The sequence below is a fragment of the Sander lucioperca genome, chromosome 5 (genome assembly GCF_008315115.2).
Source record: "Sander lucioperca isolate FBNREF2018 chromosome 5, SLUC_FBN_1.2, whole genome shotgun sequence".
Lineage (NCBI taxonomy): Eukaryota > Metazoa > Chordata > Actinopteri > Perciformes > Percidae > Sander > Sander lucioperca.
In genome coordinates, this window is record NC_050177.1 from 33,401,870 (window position 1) to 33,425,917 (window position 24,048).

The following is a 24,048-nucleotide window of genomic DNA, read 5'->3' on the forward strand; positions in this document are numbered from 1 at the left end:
TTGGCATTATAATTGATGAAGACCTAAATATTGGTCATCACATTAAAGCGGTAACCAAGTTATCTTTCTGGCATCTCAAAAACATAGCTTTCTGACTTCAATCATGAACTGTCTGCCACTTTACTATAGCTCCTCTACAGCAAGTTGAGGGGTTGACAAGAATACTTGAGACTATCACATTCACCCCTCCAACAGAAATCAAGTCAAGTCTACTCTTACACTTCTTCTGTATACGGTTGTCTTCTGTGCTGCTGTCACACAATCTCTCCCTCTTACATTTCTCTCTTTTGTTCTCTCCTGCACCTCAGCATGTCTCTCTCTACTGCTTTAGGAATTTTTTCGCCCTTTGAATTTTGATTCCTCCCCAGTGTCTGCACTCTCCTCCTGCCTTCTTAAAACTGTTGTTTCTATTTCTCTCTCTATCTCTGCCTCCTTGTGTGCGTCTCTCTCTTCTTCTCCCTTGATGTTTCTTTCTGTTTGTCTCTTGATTCGTCTCAAACAATCTAGCACTGGTTTTGATCTCACTATACCTCTCTTTCACTCAGTCTTTCTCTCTCACACACACTCTCAGACTGTCTCTTTCCTCCTGGGTTGCAGTTGCCTACAGATCAGAGTTGGCATGTCTCTCAGTAAGCTACAGAGTTACCGAGTTCCTTGATTCATCCCAGCTATCTGGGTGACCCATTTCTGAACAAACTCGCACATTTTAATGCTGTGAAAGGAAGTACTGTAAAGTGTTTTACCACATCAGTTCAACAATATACCTATACCACCACCAACATGTGATTATTGCTCCACTATACATCTATAAACTACACAGATTACTGCAGTGACCTGAACCCTCCCCCGCCAAAAGAGAGTGTACATAAGTTTGTCCTAATAAAATTAACTCATTGAGTTATTTGACATACAGGGGCAGGGCTTACATGATATAACTAATATTTGATTTCACAGAATATAAGATGCAGCAGTGGATGTACTCAAGTATAATTTTAAGGCATATTGACCATTTGTTTGCAACTTCAGGGGGAAATTACAGACATTTCATTCATGCGATACATCTAAGTTATTTTGCAGATAGACATACCAGTATATTGCATGCAAAACATCCTACATAGTTATATATCTATACCCTATACACCCTATAAAAAAATAGTATGCACTGCTATAGCTGAAACTACCCAACAGTATAAAGTATAGTATATAAGTCGAGCACCAGTTACAACATTAAAACGCTGCTTACACCTTAAAGTGCCCATATTATGAAAAAAATCACTTTTTCTGGGATTTGGGGTGTTATTTTGTGTCTCTGGTGCTTCCACACATATACAAACTTTGAACAAAAATCCATCCATGCTGTTTTGAGTGAGATACGGTTTCTGAATGTGTCCTGCCTTCAGTCTCTGGGTGAGCTGTTCAAAATTGGCACGGCTTGTGACGTCACAAGCCAAAACGAGCAGGCTAACCGCAACCATTAGCTCGTAGCGTTAGCATGCTAATGCTAACGCTAGCATGCTAACGCTAGCATGCTACCTCATTCTCAATAGCAAAGCACTGCTACAACACACACAAGTTCACCATAATCTACAAAAGAACTACTTACATGTGTGCCCTCATTTAGAAGTCTCCCAGCTAATCCTGATTTGTAACTGACCAAAGTTGTAGAAACAGCCTTTCTTTTACTGTCTATGGAGCTAGCTAGCTGACATGATCTACATCTGAGCTACTGCACATGTGCAAGTGCAATCAAAGATAGTACAGAAGAAGAAGAAGAAAAGAGGTCTCACTCTGTAGCTAAAACAGAGACCAGCTGAAAAGAGGATCTGCAGCAGTGAGAGAGAGCGGTGCAGTACAATAAAAAATATGGTGTTTTTTGAAAATTAAACCATGTAAACCTATTCTGGTACAACCTTAAAATACAATTATGAACCTGAAAATGAGCATAATATGGCTGCTTTAATGTATCAATAATAATCACTCTTCTTTACACTATACTACTTTTACTTTGATACTTAAGTACATGTTACTGTTGCATGCTGTGCTTAAATAAAATGAATAGTTTTACTTGTTTTGGCTGTATGTCTATTTCTGTGTATACAATGCAGAGCAATTTAACACTGGAGTCACATTCCTTGTACTTGGCCAATCAAGCTGATTCTAATATTGTGGTGTGATTTGTCACTTTTATAAAAAGTGAGAATACTTATTCCACCAGAATCAATTTCACCAGATAAATTTCCTCGGGGGACAAAGGCAAACTACAGGGGTCAGATGTTCTCAAACTTTTTCCCCTTAAGGCGCCTTAATCTGATGAGATTCCTGCCTGTGAGGAGGAACACAGTCTGAGATGATTTTATATACTGCAGAATTGGATTACTGTCTATACCAGCTTTGTGGGGGTGATGACATTCTGAAAAGAGTAGTCTTTGTTAAACATTACCCCACTGTGCTCACCTTTATGGTGAATGAAATTTACTCAAACACGTTTTAGTCTATAATAAGGGACAAAAAAAATCTACCCTGAAGTCTATATTAAACCCAAGAAGCCCACTGTGGGAAGCAGTGTGACATATTTGAATGTTCTCTAATTGTAGATAATTGGCTGGCAGGGAGGGAAGGGAACAGACACCCCACCCACCACCCCTGACCGGCTGTGAAGTAAAACGTCACCGGATCCACTTCACGTTTTTCCCTGCGCCCTTATTAAGCGCTGTGTGGAAGGATTAGAGGAAATAACAAGGCACAACAAAACAAGAAGGGCTGCATGCAGAATACACTGAAAACGTTGGGGTGCTGACCGAAGAAGAAAATCGAGAAATCAGGACGTATTTCTTTGTTGTTGCTGCTGCTGCTGCGTCCCGGAGCATCATCTGTAGCTGCCTCCGCCGGAGGATGCTGCGTCTCTTGAACCGCTGCTATCTGCTCTTAATCTGTGCAGTCTCCTCAGTTGTCTCTCACTGTGAATCTTACAACGTGTGACGGGTGGAAGAAGCTGAGCGAACAGGCTTCCGGGGAGCACAAAGGTTGAATGAACGTTTAGAAGGTTTTCCCTGAGCATCTGCAAGGCTTTTCCTGCGCGCAGTCCTCCTCAGTCGAATCACTGCTGACTTCTGTTAGACGCAAAGGAAGGGGAAAAAATACCGACTTGATAATCTCCTCACTGTTAAATTATTTAGGAGTAGCCCATCGGTTCCTCAAGATCAACCTATGCTGGTGTCTTTGTCTTACATCTTCCGTGCGTGATCTTAAACGCCGGCTTGCAGTGGCGTTAACACGGATGAAAGCCGATGGCCAGGCGCCCCATTTTTCCACAGAAGGGGGATGCAACCTAAAATAACCCCGGCGCCAAATGGTAAGAGAGCAGATTTAATGACCAGGAATCAGTGCAATGCCTCAACATTTGCAGTAACGTTTCTGTTTCTCTATGAGGTGTGTGTGCCGATGTAACACTCTTGCTGAATTATCCCTGCAGCTTTCCGCGCATCGCAAGCCGAGGGAGCCCTGAATCTGTGACACGTACGGCATCTCCGGAGACTCTCCCCCCCTGCCCCCCTCCTGTCCCTCCACCACTCGGAGCCCGGACACCGGCGACTTTTTAATGGCTTTTGTCTTCAGAAGATGGAGGGTTTTACTGGTGCTGAACGTGCTTGCGGTTGCTGGGTTCATGACTTTCTGGGCCAAGTGCAACACGCGCAGCGCCCAAGCCTCCGCTCCAGAGGCTCCGGCGGACGGGAAGAGGCCCCGGGGCAACGGGACGGCGCAGGGGCCCAGCATCAGCCATGAGGTGCTGCTGAAGAGGCTCAGCTCGCTGGAGGATGTGGTGTACAGGCAGTTAAACGGTAAAGATGATGCAGTATAACAGTTAAACTGAAATCACATATAAAGATCATAGAGCCAAAAGCCTGATGGGCCCTCTCACTATGAGACAAATAACCTGTCAGTCACATTATTGTATTCATGTTGAAGCGTGTTTTATGGCATTATGCACTGCCTGCTGAAAATCTAAATCCACTTCACTGACCTGTGAAGAAAATGTCACCAACTCTTACATAGCAGTAGGCTACATTTAATAGTTCCTCTGCAGCTATAGGTAGCAAAGATCAACAGTGAATTGTTAACTCAAATTCAAATTCAAATAATTTGCAATAAAACATCTAATTCTACGCAGGTAAAGTATAGCCACTAAGAAAGCTCCAGGACTTCCATATACCCACTTAAAAATACCCAATGACATGCAACAGCATACTTCTATTATATTTTTGATATATTTTGAATTGTCATCTGTGTTTTTCTTCTTCGCATAGGCTAAATAAAGGTATTTCCACCGTAAATATAAAATAACCCAGAGGGAGGACACCTTAACCCCCCACTATGATATACTTGTATCATAGTGTGGGGGGGAGGGATCGTTGTACTTGTCCTTGAAGGATGTCTTTCTTCCCCCAGGGAGGTGAGAGGTCTGGGGGACAGCAGAGCAAAGAGCTTTTTTGGGATTCAGTGCCTTCAGCAGGATGTTTGCCGACACAGAGGCTTGAACACAGCTTATCATGTTGAAAGACAGTCACGTTAATCACTCTGCCACCCACAAATACGCCCAGTCACACACTAAGAAGAATCTTATTTTATCCCTAATTTGAAACAGTGAAAGCCTTTTTTTTTTTTTTTTTTTTTTACTTGAATCATTAGAGTTTCATGTGTATTTGTAATCCCTGAGTAAACTGACCTCAGTATACAGTAGGAAGCTCTTGAATAGGCCTGTTTTACACATCCCTGTTAGTAAATTGTACAGTATATTGAGTTAGGGCTGGGCAATATATCACTATTGTATCGATATATGAGCCTAGATATCGTATTAAATTTGGGATATCGTAATATTGTGATATGACACAAGTGTTGTCTTTTCCTGGTTTGAAAAGCTGCATTACAGTAAAATGATGTAATTGTCATTTTCTGAACTTACCAGACTTACTAGCTGTTTATTTATTTGCCCTTTTCCCACTTAGTCACTACATCCACATTATTGGCGATTGTTTTTTAATTAAAACTCTCATTGTGTTAATATTTTGTGAAAGCACAAATAGTCAACCCTACAATACCACCGCAATATCGACATTGATGTATTTGGTCAAAAATATTGTGATATCTGATTTTCTCCATATCGCCCAGCTCTATATTGAATGTATTCTCTGCACCACCACTTGTCATAATGTGAATTCAGCTCAGATGTTCACCTATTTTGACAGCAACTGACTACACACTATGCTCATGTGATGTTGGAGCTGTGAAAAAGGAGGCAGGCTACCAGCTGTACGCCACAGAGTGCGTTGCTTAGAGGAGAATGACTCAGCCAGACGAAAGCATCCTGACATGTAATCTTCTCTTGTTTGTCTCGCCCAGGTCTGTCCAAATCTCTGGGCCTGATCGAGGGTTTCGGGGGTCGGGGTAAAGCCGGCATCCCTGCCACGCTGTCGCCAGCTGAGGAGAGCGACGCTAAATACCTGAGGGAGAAGTACGGCTACAACGCCTACCTCAGTGACAGAATCTCTCTGGATCGGACCATACCGGACCACCGGCCCAGCAAGTGAGTACATGTCAAGTAGATCAACTTTTAAATTCACTTTCAATGTTGGTTCACAACAATTGATCTGTCTCTTAGATTTTTGCCTCCACCCAATACAGTGGTGATGAATGGATTTTTTTGTTTGTGGTTCTAACAGTGTTGTGAAATTACATTTAAATAATTCATCAGCAACATGTTTCTAATTGTTTCAGTAGAAAGTAGTTCCAATGGTAACAGTTCAGTGTGTGATCTGTGCGTTAACCAGACAAACCCTGAAACTGTGTATTTAAAGACATGTTACTGATAAATTATTTAGCATAGCAATAGTTCACACAGAGCACTGAAGTCCCACTTGCATTAGCTGCTTGCCATCAGCTGTTTCATTCATGCTTGACGATAACTGGATCCTTCACACATTCACTGTGTGGTAATCAGCGGACTAGTCACATCCAGTCAGATTCAGTGTACAGTACAGCCATTATAACCTGTCCTGACACTTCTCACTATTACTCTGCTATAGTACACACATGCCAGCTCCCTCCACCACCCTAACCTCTTCCTTAACTAAGATTTTCATGTATGTGTTTATTAAGGGTGATTTGTTACCCCAGCTGAATTTGTGCATCAGTCACTTTTTGCAGTGCACATGTAATTTCTCCCCTTTTAATGTCTGTCTGTCTGTCTGTCTGTCTGTCTGTCTGTCTCTCTCTTTCTCTTTCTCTTTCTCTTTCTCTTTCTCTCTCTCTCTCTCTCCGCTTCTCTGTCTCTTACACTCATATTTGATGGAGTTGCACTCAGACTTGTTATTGATCTCCAGGCGTACATGCATGGTGTAAAAGGTGCATTTGGAATTGTGCTTGCATGCACATCATTGATGAATGTGCACATCCTTGTGTATGTCCATGAGTGTGTGCATCAACTAGGGCTGTGCAATTAATCGAAACGTAATCGTGATTATGATTTCAGCTCCCAATGGTCACAAAAACAGAATAATCAAGAAAAACAATTATTTAGCTCATTACGTTTTGCAAGGAAGCTCTTATTTTCTATTCTATTTTTATTTTAAGACAAATTTCACAGTTGTATGTGTTTTTTACTGTTGATTTATTTAACTTTTTCTTTTTTTTGTTTTTTAAGTTCAATAATTGCAACATCTTTCCAGAAGTCAACGAGTAATCGCGTTAAATTATCGTGATTTCAATATTGACCGAAATAATCGCGATTATATTTTTTCCCATAATCGAGCAGCTCTAGCATCAACTTGTCCTCCTACAAATAGCTCTGAGCAGTATATTGTATCTGCATGCATGGTGTACCTTTCTTCACCATAAATGTTTCTTTAAAGAGTCTGTCTCTGGCACACATTGCTGGTTAATCGAGTAACAGCCCTTCTATTTAAAAGTCAGTGATGATGAGAAAGCCCCCTGCTCATCGCTGCCACCAGCTGTGTGTGTGTGTGTGTGTGTGTGTGTGTGTGTGTGTGTGTGTGTGTGTGTGTGTGTGTGTGTCAGCGCTCTCATTTGTCACTCGGGGGTCTTTTATGTTGCCGGGATCAAAGTGGCGTGTGAAGCTTGTTGGGGTTTGATATCTTCCGGCTTAGCAGCAGCACGTAAGCTGGAGTCTGATGAGTCTGCTATGTTTGGCTGAAGGTCCCTTTACACTGCAGAGCCGGAGGTGGTGGTGAAACGAGAGAGAGGGAGAGACAAAGAATCGGATCAAATGTCAAACTACGAGTAGTCTAAAGAAGAAACATAGATTTTGTAATATACTGATAATTAGGGCTGCAGGATATGAGAAAAATATGCGATATGCAATAACATTGTTGAATATCGTGATAACATTCTTGCAATAAATATTAATTTTAAAGTGTACTCTGTTCTGCATTTCTGCTGCTTTCAGTATTCAGCTAAAATACAACAAATTCCTTTTTGTATTTAAAACGAATGAAAGGAAATAATTTCCAACATTCTTTTATTGAAGTGAATTGAATATAAAAGGCACCACTAAAAAAAGAATGAGTTACATTTAAAGTGGAGTTTTCTACTGATATTTTCTTTCAACTAACACAACATTTGTTTTGAGTGTCTTTTGCGATATGTTGCAGCCTTTAGTAATATTTTATATATATATTTAACATTTATTGTCCAAGCCTGTTTTCCCCAACATGTTTCGTATAAGAGTCAACTGATGCATAGGCACAACTGATTTTAGCTCATCACATGTCGGTGTTAATTGACGTATGTATCGGCTGACAAGTAACGAGAAACTGCATTGCAGAAATGCCAAAAGAAGAGCCATCTGCTGATGAGCTGACTCTTAACAGTCACATTCAGATTAGTCAACGGAGCTGTACTTGTAATGTGACAAGTTCACACTCTCACACATGTAATCATTCAGGCTGTTACACACTGCTGTTACCAGTTACACTAATTTGCACCATCCATGCCCACTCCTGTTCTAACCGATTCTTACCATTATTGCTGTGGCATCTCTTGCCTTGTACATTATGTACATATATTACTTATATCAGTGTTATATGTATCTGCTGGGTTTTCTTTTTTCAAATATTTTCCCCTCACACTGTTGCACTGGTTTCATTTTGGGAGCTTCTTAAAGCTATAGTGCGGAACTTTCTGATATTAATGAACGTCCGTTACATTCAAGCCATTACCAAATGAGTTGCTGCAAAGCTAATTAAGACTATCAGCTCCACACAACTCTCTCTGTATTTCTCAGTATGGCTATGTTCAGAAGATTGTGTCGTCCGGTGACTTTAGCGTGCAGAAACTCAAGTGAAGATAGTTACCTCTTCTGAAGAGTCCATCATGTTGTTTTAATCCTCTGTGTCCTCCTTGGCTACTAGCAACTGCGTGAAGGAGGAGGGGGTTCCTTATGGGGGCGGCAGAAACTACGCACTTCAGCTTTGAAACGGTGCCTTTTCTGCAACTATGTCCAAAAAAATAGTCCTAAACTCTTTGAAGGAAGTGTCTCTGAATGAAATATATTTCTAACGCACGTATATTCAATCTTCATGTTTGTAATATTTATAATTAAAGCCTGTTTTCTTGTAAAAAAAAAAGTTAGATATTTAAAGCAGCCATATTATGCTCATTTTCAGGTTCATAATTGTATTTTAAGGTTGTACCAGAATAGGTTTACATGGTTTCATTTTCAAAAAACACCATCTTTTTGTTGTACTGCACCGCTCTCTCTCACTGCTGCAGATCCTCTTTTCAGCTGGTCTCTGTTTTAGCTACAGAGTGAGACCTCTGTTCTTCTTCTTCTTCTGTACTATCTTTGATTGCACTGCACATGCTCAGTAGCTCAGATGTAGATCATGTCAGCTAGCTAGCTCCATAGACAGTAAAAGAAAGGCTGTTTCTACAACTTCGGTCAGTTACAAGGCAGGATTAGCTGGGAGACTTCTAAATGAGGGCGCACATGTAAGTAGTTCTTTTGTAGATTATGGTGAACTTGTGTGTGTTGTAGCAGTGCTTTGCTATTGAGAACGAGGTAGCATGCTAGCGTTAGCATGCTAGCGTTAGCATGCTAACGCTAACGCTACGAGCTAATGGTTGCGGTTAGCCTGCTCGTTTCGGCTTGTGACGTCACAAGCCGTGCCGATTTTGAACAGCTCACCCAGAGACTGAAGGCAGGACACATTCAGAAACTGTATCTCACTCTAAACAGCATGGGTGGATTTTTTTCAAAGTTTGTATGTGTTTGGAAGCACCAGAGACACAACATAACACCCCAAATCCCAGAAAAAGTGATTTTTTCATAATATGGGCACTTTAAAACCTCAGGCTTTCCTGTCAAATATCTATATAATATAGGAAAAATATTTTGTCTTCATGAAAACGCATTTGTTGTGAAATTTAATTTCTCGTGACAAATAATATCATTAATTAAAGGAATTGAGACAAGTAAAGGAAAGCGTTTCCTCTTCCACTCTTTGAACCAAAGTCTCACCCTGCCTCTTTCCTCGCTTTAAACAAAACAGCAGTATAAAAAATATGCCTCCTGTCTGCAGCAGACAGACAGTAAATAGGCCAATTTGGTTGGTGCAAGACACACATGGTTTGCCTTTCAGCTTTAGTGAAGAAGATTTTTGGTCTTTTACACTAATGATGGAGGGTGAGTGTAGCGTGCAAAACCCAGAATGTAGGCTTCACAGGCAGGCAAGAAAAGGTTTTATTTTACAAATGGTGTGGTATGTTTGCGTGTCTCTGTGCAGATGCAGAAAGGTCAGCTACCCAAGAGATCTCCCCAAGATGTCCCTCATCTTCATCTTCGTCAACGAGGCTCTGTCGGTGATCCTGCGCTCAGTCCACTCAGCTGTCAATCACACTCCAGCTCACTTGCTTAAAGAAATCATCCTGGTGGACGACAACAGTGATGACGGTAAGTATAAATGGATTTCCTTGGCCATCTCTCAAATGAGGACAGTGGCTTTTACTCCTTCTGATTTGAACTTGTTGTAAATGTAATCTGAAAGACCGTATTTGCCTGTATAGAGGCTGGTGAAGAGAGTACAGAACAACAGGAGGGTGAAAGAAGGCTCCCAGCAGGTCTTGGTTTAATACATTGCCTGTCTCCTGGCATTATTGGGGCAGCAACAAACTAAAAGTCAAAAGTCAAGTAATCTTATTATCTACGTATATTGCTTAGTTGATGAATCATGTAGGTATTCAACTTTGAATAGAAAATATTGTCCTGCAATGTTACCAACTGCCAATTGATGGAAATGATTTTACTCAGTCAGCTTGACAGTTTTCAGAACCTGCAAAGATTTTCATTACTTCTGCCACGGGAGTTTATGTTTTCTATTCTGTTTGTTTTGGTTGTTACTTTGATAAATTATTACATTTTGGAGATTTTCTAAAGGAGACATGTAGATTGAAGTTACAAGTAAACTGAATGATGTCGCAGTAATTCAGGCAAAGAGTTGTTTAACATTGCCAATGCCAAACCAGACGAACTAGAGGTATTCTGTATTCCAATCACAAATGGTTTAATCACAGCATTTGTTTTGAAAACGTGTTCAAAGATCCAGTCAGCAACCTATTATGTAGTAATGGTGGGAAGAGGGCTATGTGTTAATATGTTGGATTTTTCTTTATGCAATTTAAATGCACACATTTCTATAATGCACATTGGCTTAAATAACTATCACTTATCAGCTATCAGCCTTCAAAACCTGTATTGTTTGAAGCTTGCTACACACACTCACACACGCATGCACGCACGCACGCACACACACACACACACACACACACACACACACACACACACACACACACCATCTTAAAGCTGCTAGGTTCAGATTTTGAAAATGTTTGACTTTGGCGTGACAACTTTGTTGCTGCTTACCTTTCTTTATTTGACCCTGGTTCACTGAGATGAAAGGGTTGAGAGCAGCACATAGACTGCTCCAAGTTCTACCTCAATTGTTCCATTATTTTACAAACAAAAACTTTTGCTGTCAGAATAATATGAGTGATGCTAGAATCACATACAAATCGTCATAACAAACACTAATTTGCAGTCTTGCCAAGAGTTAGATGAGAAGATTGATTCGTCTCTCATGTCTAGAGGGTGAATATGAAAACAAAATGTAAAAGTGTCAGTTTGCTGTTTTATGGGGAGACTGTGCCAGACTATTTCTTGGCTCAGAGCAGTTGCCAGGCAACCCGCGGAGACTCCAGGAACTTACTGGTCCCAGCCAGTATTTAACAGATAGATACGAGTGTGGGGTCAATCTAGTCATCTAACTCTCCACAAGAAAGCCAATGTCAAGCTATTCCTTTAATGTCCCTTCACAATGGCTAACAATTCCCTTTGCCTATGGACAACTAAACAAACAAACTATTATTTGTTTAGCAATTATGTTACCTGTGGTTCATTACTACAGGTAACATAATTGTTTAAACAGCATCCTATACTCCTCTTAAAATCATCTGTTGCATACAAAGCGTAGGAATAAAAACACCCTCCAAACATAACACAAAGCCTGTTGTTCATACTTGTTGCATGCATGTTACTTATGAACATGCTGATACGTTGTTCCCTGATGTGTTACTGTATGGGACAAAGGCATTATAGCTCTCTTCACGACAACACAGACACAGGTTGGTTCTTTGAAACGGGCGTTTATTGCTTTGCTCTTCTATCCTTAATGCATCCATGTCACGCCATGAGAACTCGTTGGCTGCTTGTCCTGAAAAGAGGTTCTTAAATCCTTTGAAAATCCTTTACAGTTCGCTTTGGCCTCCAACAACAGTGAAACTCCAACTTAATTAGCAGAGTGCCGTAACATGTGCTCAAGTTGGATTTCCCTTGGTCCATTAACAAATTTCGCAGCAGTGGAAACGACAAGAGAGAACTTTAGTTCCGAGAGAAACGAAAAACACAATGGACTAAAATCTTTAACTATTACATTACATTAATTTTAACCTTTACATTAAACACATTTCCTATTTATTTACTGTATACAAATGTTGCATTAATTATGCATCATAAACAGCACATATTTAACAGCACTTACAGGCATTAAACTTGTAATATGGTGTTGTTGGCACGACAAGGTGATGAGCATCTCCTTTACAAAAGCCGTGGTCATTGCTTTTGAGAATTAGCATTTGCTGAGGTGTCTGATGGTGTTACATATTTGCAGGGCAGACAGGCAGATAGAGGCGGAGCACCGCAATTGGATGTCGCGGGAGAGATGTCCCTGTCTTATTTATTGGGCAGGGCTGCCATGCCGGCTTTGTGAGATGAGGGGACGAAGAGAGACAGATGACGGGAGGGGAAGGAGATGAAGCCAGGCAGAGCGAAAAGGAGGGAGGCGGTACAGTCAGGAACGATAAAGAGCAAAAGGTGTTGTTGTTGGAGAGAAATTCGGGAGGAAGGGATGAAACTAAAAGAAAGGAAGAAAAGGTTGAGGAGAGAAGGGTCTGAAAATAAGCAAAGTGATAAAGAGGGAAAAGGAAGAAGAGGGAAACGGAGATGAAGAGATGAAAGGAGAGGCTGAAAGAGCAAGCCAGGCTATTAGAGAGAGTGGCAGAAAGAGAGAGAGGGAAAGGATGGGAGACAAATAGGATTTAAGATAAATGAGGTCGGACAGAGAGAAGGAGAAAAAGAGTGCAAGGCAGTGGATATCTGGAAGAGAAAGAGGAAGCAATCTGACAGAACGGAAAGCCAGATAACGAGAAAACAGGAAGAGAGATGAGATAGTAGAGGATTTAAAGGCTTAAGACTGCCGTTATTCTATTTCTCTCATTTTCAACAAATCTTATGAAAAGACCAAACCAACAACGCCTTAGCATGTCACTTAGAATGTCGCTGTGATTCAAGATTCAGTTTTATTACAACTTGGGTTTCATTTTTGTAGTTTTTGGTGTTATTCCTGCAGGTGCAAATGAGTTAATCTCTGAGATCTGGCAACATAGCTAAAAACTTATGTGGCAAGAAACACAAGTACTGAGACAATCATACAGGTTGTAAACAAACTCGAACATGAAGGCGAACGGTAAAATCATTACCCAAAGTGTCCGCTATAAACATCCATCACAGTTTAGACACTAACTTTCTGGTTCAACTTTGACTTTTTCTGCTGTAATTGTGCACACACTTTTCCTGTGCAATGAGGGTTTATTAACAACATTACGGGTGCACTCACTAGCAGTTTTACCTTTTCAATAAAGTAATTAATCTGGTTAAACTGTAGGCTTGCTCATGTTTCTCTCCCTAGTTAATTTCTCCATGTTAACTCGGTGAGAACATTTCTATCAAAACAGTCTATATCTACGATGTTCCACTTCCGGGATTGTTCAGGTGTCGCCAGAAAATCCGCCGGATGTCCCTCTTTTTCGGCCAGATGTCCGTTACCTTCTGCTTTCTTTGTGTTGGCATTCTAAACTCTGGTGGATTCATGAAGACTATGGTTAACTGCTCCTCAGAGGCTCCTTCCCAAGGCTATTTTGCAGAGGCGCTGTCATTGTGTCCGGCGCATAGCGCCGCCCAAGACAATTGTGATTGGTTTAAAGAAATGCCAGTAAACCAGAGCACGTTTTTCTCCCATCTCAGAATGCTGTGTGGACTAGCAAGACCCTCCTCCACAGCGCTGCGGAGGAAGGTCTGGCTATGCGAGAAACATAGAAACAATGGTCAAAACTAAGAGAACAAGACCTTGGTTGTAATAAAAAAATATCTTCCTTTAAAGCGTAACTCTCGCCAAAATGCAACCTAGGGTCTTTTTGTGAATGTACCCGAGTCAAACTTTCGTTTAAAAGCATAATTAGGACGGAATTGCCACTTTTAAGATTTAGCGTATTTTCGTGTTTCGGTCAAATGGCCTTTTGAATGGGAGTGCTAGGGGCACTTTTATGCTAGCCTCAAAATAGCTATTTTTAAAACACTAAGAAGGCTCGACACAACATGAAACTTTGCTCCAAGTATCACCAGGGGCTCTACACCTTAACGAAAGCATTGACAACATTGTTTGTGTACACAGAGTTTACTAAAAAGAAAGGTTTTGAACAACTCACTCAGGTCTTGTTGTTTCCTGCCGCTACCACCTCGGCAGTCAAAACGAGTCGATATCCGAATGCGAATGAATGGACTCCATATGAGGCTCATTTTTCAACTACGAGGTCAATATTGTTTTACAATGACGACAAAACAAGAAATAATCCGTGCATTTATAATGGAACTAAGTTTTAGGAGCTTTCCATCTTTACTCTCCTCCCTGTTATGTTGCATTCGGAAATCGATTGTTTTTGACTGATAAAATGGCTGTGGCCAGAAACAACAAGAGCTACAGTGAGTTGTTCAAATCTTTCTTTTTAGTAAACTCTGGGTACACAAACAATGTTCGTTAAGGTGTAGAGCCCCTGGTGATACTTGGAGCAAAGTTTAATGTTGTGTCGAGCCTTCTTAGTGTTTTAAAAATAGCTATTTTGAGGCTAGCATAAAAGTGCCCCTAACACTCCCATTCAAAAGGCCATTTGACCGAAAAACGAAAATACGCTAAATCTTAAAAGTGGCGATTCCGTCCTAAATATGCTTTGAAACGAAAGTTTGACTCGGGTACATTCACAAAAAGACCCTAGGTTGCATTTTGGCGAGAGTTACGCTTTAAAGGACATTTTGTGTGCTGGTGAGAACTTTCGGCAGCAGGACGGTGTACAGTATGTTAGTATGGCTCAAAATAAGATATAGTACCACCGTTAGTTGTACTTAAGTAACATGTCAGGCATTCATCTGTTTTAATAGGTTTTGGAAAACAATGGAGGTGTATGGCTCAAAGGAATAAGCACACAGGCAATACTTGTAGGATCAATTCATTATTGGTTTTGGTCTTTTCATGGGATTTGTCAGCAATAACAAAAATATGGAATATTATTTTCTTTTTTGAGGAACATATTGAACCCCACCACCACCACTCCACTCCTCTCTCACTTGAAATTGCTGGTTGGCTGAGAGCGAGCTATCCATCACAGAGAGGAAGAGATTGCAGCGGCGCAGAGGGCGAGGCATGCAAACAAATAACACTCACCACTCTCAATGCATGCACGGGCCACCTGGCTCTGTGGCCTCGCGTTGTACACACCCGAGTGTGTATGAATGATGTGTGTGTGAGAGAGAGAGAGAGAGAGAAAGAGAGAGAGAGAGAGAGAGAGAGAGAGAGAAGACACAAGACACAGCATGGGAAATGAGATTGTGATCAAGAGTGTTTGTGAGTGAGAAAGAAATGAAAAGAGGCAGAGAGAAAGAGATGGCAAGACATGAGAGACAAATCAATCTTCTCATCTAACGCTTGGCAAGACTGCAAATTAGTGTTTATTATGACAATTTGTATGTGATTCTAGCATCACTCATATTATTCTGACAGCAAAAGTTTTTGTTTGTAAAATAATGGAACAATTGAGGTAGAACTTGGAGCAGTCTATGTGCTGCTCTCAACCCTTTCATCTCAGTGAACCAGGGTCAGATTAGAAAGGTAAGCAGCAACAAAGTTGTCACGCCAAAGTCAAACATTTTCAAATTCTTGCAGCTTTAAGATTGTGTGTTTGTGTGTGTGTGTGTGTGTGTGTGTGTGTGTGTGTGTGTGTGTGTGTGTGTGTGTGTGTGTGTGTGTGTAGAGGAAGAAGCCTAGCGAGTGTTTGGGTCTGGAGGTCTGGAGGGAAAAGGCTGATGAGTTGATTGGGAGATCAAAGGTGGAGCAATCTTTGTTGCTCAGGAAGCAGAACCTGTTTTGTTGTTTGGAGTCTGTTGGAGCTCAGAACCGCACAGGGAACAGAAGAGCAGATTTATGTCATCTTTCTCTTTGTGTGTATGTCATATGTAGCTTTCTTTCTATAAAAACTGATCATTGTGTACTTGTGGTGGAGCTTTTGGTTTGGTTGTTTATGTCTGTCGGTCCTCAGTGGTGTGGCTGTGTTATCAAACCCAACACTAAACCCACACTAGATTGGTTGAGAGTAAAATAGAGCCAAAGGGCAGATTTCAAACCATGTGAATGTTTTTTATTTTATTTTGTAATGGCAACTATGGCTATTCCTAGTCTCTAGTCTGTAGAAAGTGGACAGAGAGAAACATAAAATGTGACACTTTACTGAGAGAGATGATCTATTCTTTTACAATCTTTATTTAAGCGGTCAAAGGTGAGCTACTGTACTGTGCTGCAAAACTGGAATTGCAGGACTTTAATAAGTTCCTCATGGACACATCAATAAGATGGATGATGCTCTGATCTCAGATTTAAGGACAGTCTCTCTAACCATCACCTGTTGTTTTGTTCTGTGCATAATCTTCGTTTTTACGGACTGCAGAGCAGCTGAAAGGACCACTGGAAGAGTACGTGAACAAACGCTACCCCGGCCTGGTGAAGATTGTCAGGAACCAGAAGAGAGAGGGACTGATCCGAGCCAGGATTGAGGGCTGGAAGGTGGCCACCGCCGAGGTGACGGGATTTTTTGACGCCCATGTGGAGTTCACCCCATCCTGGTGAGTTAGTCTGGCATTTTAGGATCCCCTTCTCCCTTTTCAGGTAGAATGAACTTAGCTTGTCCACATTTATGTATATTGGAACACAGTATACAAAACCAAATAGTGTACGACCCATTGAATAACAAATCATGATAACAGCAATAGCAATAATACACTTTTTTAGCACTTATAAAAGAAAGTCGCAAAGTGCTTTACAGAAGCATTAAAGGAGATGACAAAGGATAGCAGAAACAGCAGAAACCGAAGACACAAAAAGCAATTTCACACCTGAGAAGTTTTAAGATAAGGAGAGAAGGAGAAGGGTAGAGCCTGTAGAATCATGTTTAAACAGGTACCACAGGACATAAAGCTCATCAAATAACAAACAAAACATAGAACAAGCATTAAAATAGGACATTGCGCAGAAGCCTGTTCATAAAAGTTCATTTCAAAGATGAAACTGATTTGGCCCAGATGTAAACATTTGACTGCTTTCAACATTTTTGCCACATCCCGCTGACATCTTTTTGTAGGTCTCCTACTCATTTTCCAGCTCACAGTGTATTTTAGAGTATGTACACAACCCAGTTCGCTCAGCATAAATAGACAAATGCCCTCCAGAGCTGCACTCAGCTGAATCAAATAGAATTAGTAATAAAGTTGTTACAACTTGAGGGATTGTATAACTGACTGAAGTGGGTGAGAGAGTGGAGATCTGAAGAGAAGCTCTGTGCCACCTGTCTTTAACTTTGTGTCTGTAAAGTGTGTATGTGTTTACACTCTTTTCAGGGCCGAGCCGGTTCTGGCCAGAATAAAAGAGGATCACAAGAGGATTATTCTGCCTTCCATCGATAACATCAAGCATGACACGTTCGAGGTGGAGCGCTACGAGAACTCAGGCCATGGCTACAACTGGGAGCTGTGGTGCATGTACATCAACCCGCCCAAACAGTGGTGGGATGAGGGGGACATATCTGCTCCCATCAGGCAGGCCAACTTCATTTATATAAACATACACTTGGAAGACACATAAACAAGAACAGAATGCAACAATGGACATAGCGTATACATTAGTTTGCTAAAAAGGACAGATGAGGATCTCACATTTCCATGGATGCAGATTCATGTCTGCATTTGCATATAATAACACACATGCTTCTCTTTATCAGTTCTTTACCATTTTCATAAAAAAAAACAGTAATGTTTAAAATAACATTGTTTTACGCCATTTGTGTGTCCTCATATTATTGAAAGTTCATCCTCTTGGGATGAGTGAGGAAGAAAATTAGGGGAAAACCAGACTCCTACAAAGTAAAAAAAATAAAAACTCTTAAAGTACAGGGTGTTTGTGCTGTAAATGGGATTTTTATATACTGATTTTCACCGGGATATTTGTGTTAAATGTTAATTTCCTTTCAATTTTTGAAATCACCCCACCCCAAAAAACTGATAAATAAACCAATTTGTTTAAATAGAAAATGAAATTACATCACGTTTACACATGCACAAGAATGTGCTAATTCACTTATTGAACATCTGCATGCACACTGTACACAACTCGTACAGGTGTAAAGGTTCATATTGTTATGTTTTCCTTCGCAGGACTCCCGCCATGATTGGCTGCTCCTTCGTGGCCAACCGTGACTACTTTGGCGAGCTCGGCCTGCTCGACTCAGGCATGGACGTCTATGGAGGGGAGAACATTGAATTGGGCATCAGGGTTTGTGTGTCACCCAGTTTTTGTTCCTGCTCCATCTTTACCCCTATAGGTTCAAGTGGAGCAGTGGCCACCGTAGCGTGGCACCGCTGATAAATGAGACCCCATTAAGAGTCCTGGAGGACCAGTCCTATGTGCGCAGCTCACAGAGCAATGGAGACAAATAGGTCACATCAAGCGGGAAGGTTGGGGACTTTGTTGCTGTAAATTTAGAGTGATTGGAGAGTCTGCCGTTGTTTTGCAGGTTTTTGTTGTTTGTTTTTGCTAAAAGGCAAAGGAAAGAATATCAAACTTTTTTCCCCACAAATTTCTCTATCGATTTATGACAAGTAGTGTTTTCAAAAATAATTCTACCTATGGATTAGTGAAGTGTAAGCCATTCAACCTGATTTATTCAATCATTTGATATTAACATTAAATCAAATTACTCTGTAATATGAAAGAGGTCACTTGTAGTGCCCCAATCATAAAGTGAATACCCAGCACTGCACATTTTAGCCTCTTTTGGTTTTATGGACAAGGTGACTGTGTGGTTCAGTCCCACCACTTATCAACTACCATAGGCAGGTATTTCCAGCAAAAAGCTCTGATAAATCCACTGTATGCTACATGCCATACATCAAACGGCAGACAGACAGAAGTTAGCAACTAGCAGGGTGAAGAGAGTCAAACATCTAGAGATACATATTTTTCTCAGGAGTTGGTGGGGACCAAACCAGAGCTAAAAGGAGACTAAACACTGGACTTGGACACTGGAAAAATTAATCAAAACATTTAATGTTGCTCCATGTATGCTGTTAGCCCTGACCAACCTTACAAGGTGGGGGATATTGTGGTGGTTGTGTATCTGTCAGCTTGTTATGATATTGTCTGCCCTCTTGTGGCCAAACAAATAGTATTACTAGCTTCACTTTCCCTGTTCTTTAACATTATGTACCTGTAGGTGTGGCTATGCGGAGGCAGTATGGAGGTGCTGCCATGTTCCAGGGTGGCTCACATTGCACGGATGAAGAAACCCTACCATAGTAACATAGCTTTCCACACACGACGTAACGCTCTACGCGTGGCTGAGGTCTGGATGGATGAGTACAAGTCCAACGTTTATCTGGCCTGGAACATCCCTGTGGAGGTGAGAGAGTGCTCCTGCAGAGAGGATGTTGCTAATCCTGTTTTAATAAGTAGACTTTACCATGGTGGCTGGTCATGCTAACTACTGTGCTCTGCTACTGTTTATTGCACATAAACTACTGGTGCTGTTGAAGGAAATATGAAGAGCAACCCTTACTGCGGGGCAGATAATTCTTTACATCAGCTGTTTTGAATAAGAAATGTACAAACCTTTATAAGCTGGGAGTTAGGTGAATCATTATCGTGCAAGTAATCAGTAGAAAAAAAGCAAAATGTACATTAGTGTTTAAAAGTTAAATTATTATTGCAGCTTTTCATGTAGAAAAAATGCCTCTGTATAGCAAAATCTTTCCATAATGACTCCTTGTGCTCTTGCAGAACCACGGTATTGATTACGGTGACATCTCTCAGAGGGTTGCACTGAGGAAGAGTCTGCAGTGTAAGAGCTTTGAGTGGTACCTCGACAATGTTTACCCAGAGATGAGGAGGTATAACAACACGCTGTTCTACGGCGAGGTGAGTCAGCAGTCAAACAGACATGAAGGAGATAGAGATTGGAAAGAGAAGCTTGTACATCTAAGGTTTGGTGCATTTGCACAAATGGATGGAAGCACTAAAAACAGATGAGTGAGGAATAAGTGAGACAAAAAAATCCTGAGGGGTTTATAAAAAATATATATACAGTATGTCAATTCCAAACAAAAAGACAGCTAGAAGGCACTTAGAGATCATATCCCTACACACTGTCTGAGCTGTGTTATTGTAAAACATTATAAAATGTTAAGAAATGTTTATTTTGCATTTGGATCTTTATCTTTTTTAGATCTTCAAAGATTAATAGATTCCTTGTCAACTATTACATTAATCGCCAACTATTTCTATAACCAATAGTTGGTTTAAGTCATTTTTTTATGCATAGAAAAAAAGGTAAAACATATTTGACTCCAGCTTCTTAAATGTGAATATTTTCTAGTTTCTTCCCTCCTCTATAACAGTAAACTGAATATTTTTGAGTTGTGGACAAAACAAGACATCTGAGGATGTCATCTTGGTCTTTGGAAAACACTGATCAACATTTTCCACGGTTTTCTGACATTTTATATTGCAAACAACTAATCGATTAAACGAGAATAAACATAATCGTTAGTTGCAGCCCTAATCTTTTTATCTTGCACATAGTGATTCATAATGCTGACTGGCTGACGGCAGCCATGATTTTTTTGAGAATACCTAAGTACTGTTTGGAAAAAACTTGTGCCAAGCAAAATTGAGTGTGATTTTCAAAGACGCTTTTATGATTTCAGATTCGTAACTCTAAAGCGAGCCACCTGTGTATGGATCAGGGTATGAAGGAGAACCACACGGCCACCCTGCACCCCTGCCATGGCTGGGGTCCTCAGGTACAACATGGACACCAGACGCTCAACCAAATGGCCACAGAGTGCATCTCTCACCACTATCTTTGCTTCTCTCTTGAGAACCCACACAGCTCATTAGTGTATTTCACCAGTGACATGATTTACAGCTGTGTTTCTTACACAGGCTCAGCTGAAATCCTCTTAGGAGAGAGTTCTGCTGTCAGGATAAAAATGTTTCTGTGTTGCACTTTATGTGCTGAAGCACTGAGTCAGCCAGTGTCAGTTCCTCAGCCCTTCAGCCTGCGCGCAGGCCATCTCTTTTTAGCTCGCAGTGGTAAACAGGTGCTTTCTAGAGTGCAGGTCTTAGTAGAGTAGAGCTAAACTTCAAATCTGTTAGTGAGTGCAGCACATTATCAGCCTTTCCACAAAAGACGAGCTTAAGTTGCATTTCTAAGTTATCCATCGGACAAAACCACAAGTGGTCCCAAATTTGGGTATGTGGTGGGTAACTTAACAGTATACACATGTTCCATGTTTGTGATCCCCCTCAGACCGTTGTATGAGTGCTGTCTCTGTGTTTTCCCTCAGTTAGGACGTTACAGCAAAGAGGGTCAGCTATTCCTGGGCCCTCTGGGCAGCACCGGGGAGGACACTCGCTGTGTGGTGGACGATCAGATCAGCACCTTTCCTCAGCTCCTCAACTGTGACAAGATTACCAACGTTAAGCAAAAGACATGGCATTTCTCTCAGGTGAGAAGTAGAAAGAAAACCATTTTCCTCAGTGAAATAATGTATTGTTTGTTCACAAGAAAAGCAGAATTTCATTGTTTTGTGAGTGCTGAATGATGTAAACCTGATGTGAACATTAGAGCCAAGCACAGAGATGTAATTGATGGGATGAAATAACATTCAATCTTTACTTAGTGGTCAAGGTGAAGTTCTTTAATGTCACAAATGTCACAAAAATTACAGTGAAGCAGTCAATGGTAATGATATTCGTTCAAAAGTTGGACTCACCTTTTCTTCTTTCTTCAATAATGACTATTTTAAAAGATCATAAAACAGTCATAGTTTAGTATGTCATAAAAATATAAAAAGTCATAGTATACTGTAGTATGTCATAAAAAGTCATAGTATGGTATGTCATAAAAAGTATGATAAAAGGTCATAGTATAGTATGTCATAAAAAGTCATAGTATGGTATGTCATAAAAATATGATAAAAGGTCATAGTATAGTATGTCATTGTCATAAAAAATATGATAAAACGTCATAGTATAGTATGTCATAGTCATAAAAAAGTCATAGTATAGTATGTCATAAAAAAGTCATCGTACAGTATGTCATAAAAAAGTCTAGGATAGGATAGTATCTCATAAAGCAGTAATATAAAAAGGCATAGTATAGTATGTCATGAAAAATATATTAAAAAGTTATAGTATGGCATTAAAAAGTCGTAGTATAGTATATCATTAAAAAACTAATACAAAACATAGTATAGTATGTCATAAAAAAAGTCATACTATAGAATGTTTATAAAAAAACAAATAATTTATAAAAAGTCATAGTATAAAATGTCATAAAAAGTCATAAAAGTATAAAAATTGTGTTAATTGTTATGATGAATACATTACCTGAGAAGATTGATTGATCCACATCAGGCCTGGGTCCTGTCACATCCTGTCAGAGTTACATGTGGTACACAAACCATCTGTTAGACCATATAAAACCAGAATGCTGTCTCTCCCCCTGCCCTGCAGAATGAATCGATCATAAATAGAGCCACAGGCCGCTGCCTGGAGGTTGTGCCGGCTAACGTTTACTTCGGCCACCTGCTGGTCCTGCAGCCCTGCTCCGGGCAGAGGTGGACCATCAAGAACACCATGAAGCAGTAGTCGACTGGGACCAATCCAATGACACCAGAGGCCATTTTCAGGAGCTGTCAGGTCCCTGACGGCTGAGGGACAACTGATGAGGCAGAGGCTCCTCGTCTTCTCAAGAAAATACAGAGATGGTTTCAAAGAGATATGAGCTGTGAACATCTCAGTGATACGAGTTTTGTGAAATTTCTTTCTTTTTTTTTTTACAAAGCGGACATTCATAATGATGCAAGTTTAGCATGAGGACTGTTTCTCTCTCCATCTGAATTTGACAAACTTTCGATGTGACATTGTCATAATTCCTGTGCCACTTCTCTTCGATGTTTTTAGGTTTAAGGATGAAGATTTGATCAGCCAAAACCGTGTTCTGTCTTATGTTAGGCAAAAAATAAGGTTTCTATCTTCAACCTCAAAACATGTCTGCATTATCTCATTCTGTATCATGTCATGTCTTTCAAACTGTGTAAAAGAATAAAACACCTGGAATTAAATTTTCAGTAATATGCACTGATCAGAACTCATTGGTAGTGTGTAATAGGCTTCATTAGGGGTTTTAAGTTACCTGAAAATGAAGGAGTTCCTACTTATGACTTCTTACAGAAGCCCTGTAAATATCTATAATTTGAAGAAAAAGGCATTAACAATAAATATTACTTGATGTATCTGAGCCAATTTCTTTGGATTTATTGTAAATCATCTCAAAAATCCCATTGTCGAGGGCTACTGGGCTAAATCATGGTTTTATATGGTGTGGATGCATTTGTCTTTTTTTATTGTCATTTTGACTGAAAGCATTCAATAGTACCAAATGCAGTACATCTTGTAGCATGATTGTAAGTACTGTATGCACATGGGGACAAGGCTTACTTGAGCTGAGCCAATTTATTCTGTTACCTGCTGAGTGCCATAACTACTGCAGAAGGCCAAAACTACTAGGCTGCAGCCTGAAGCACTTTTTGGGATACAGAGATAGAGCTGCAGCCTATGAAAGCAAGATTGAATCAGGAATGGAAAAGTGCACAAGTGTATCAAATGTGGAAATGCTGGAGGCCTTTGAGGCTGGTATTATTAATGTATTGAGATGTGTATAATGTCATGTATTCAATTAATTTAATGTTATCAGTTGGATTTTTGCACCCAAGATTGTCTTCCAATAAACAACTGTTTTCTTGGTTTTTGCATGGTTACTATTTCTGTGGATAGAATTGCTGTTTTTGAATTCTTGATTGAATTGAGTACAGCATTGATTCTGTTTGGTCAAACTGAGTTTTATGCCTTTTACATTTTTAGTTGCACATCAAATTGTTTGTCTTGTGCAGAACGTTTTTATTAGATACTAACATATAACTTGACTTCCTATGCCAACAATCATATTTTAAGCTGATAAATTCACAAAAGTGAAAGTACTTTATTT

General features: G+C 40.3%; 1 protein-coding gene across 2 annotated transcripts; it reads left to right on the forward strand.

The window, feature by feature from the left end:
* The first annotated feature begins 2,657 nt into the window (after positions 1 to 2,657).
* Positions 2,658 to 23,807, forward strand: galnt17 (polypeptide N-acetylgalactosaminyltransferase 17). 2 transcript variants are annotated; one of them, XM_036001269.1, is made up of 12 exons: positions 2,658 to 3,352; positions 3,434 to 3,839; positions 5,398 to 5,581; positions 9,798 to 9,964; positions 16,396 to 16,570; positions 17,342 to 17,539; positions 18,155 to 18,272; positions 19,213 to 19,398; positions 19,776 to 19,913; positions 20,702 to 20,797; positions 21,344 to 21,505; positions 22,515 to 23,807. In XM_036001269.1, the coding sequence occupies exons 2-12, from the start codon at positions 3,599 to 3,601 to the stop codon at positions 22,647 to 22,649; spliced, it is 1,800 nt and encodes a 599-aa protein (XP_035857162.1). In that variant the 5' UTR covers positions 2,658 to 3,352; positions 3,434 to 3,598; the 3' UTR covers positions 22,650 to 23,807. The 2 variants fall into 2 exon arrangements, with proteins under 2 accessions (XP_035857162.1, XP_031140646.1); XM_031284786.2 differs by having other exon boundaries at positions 3,473 to 3,839.
* Positions 23,808 to 24,048: the final 241 nt, after the last annotated feature.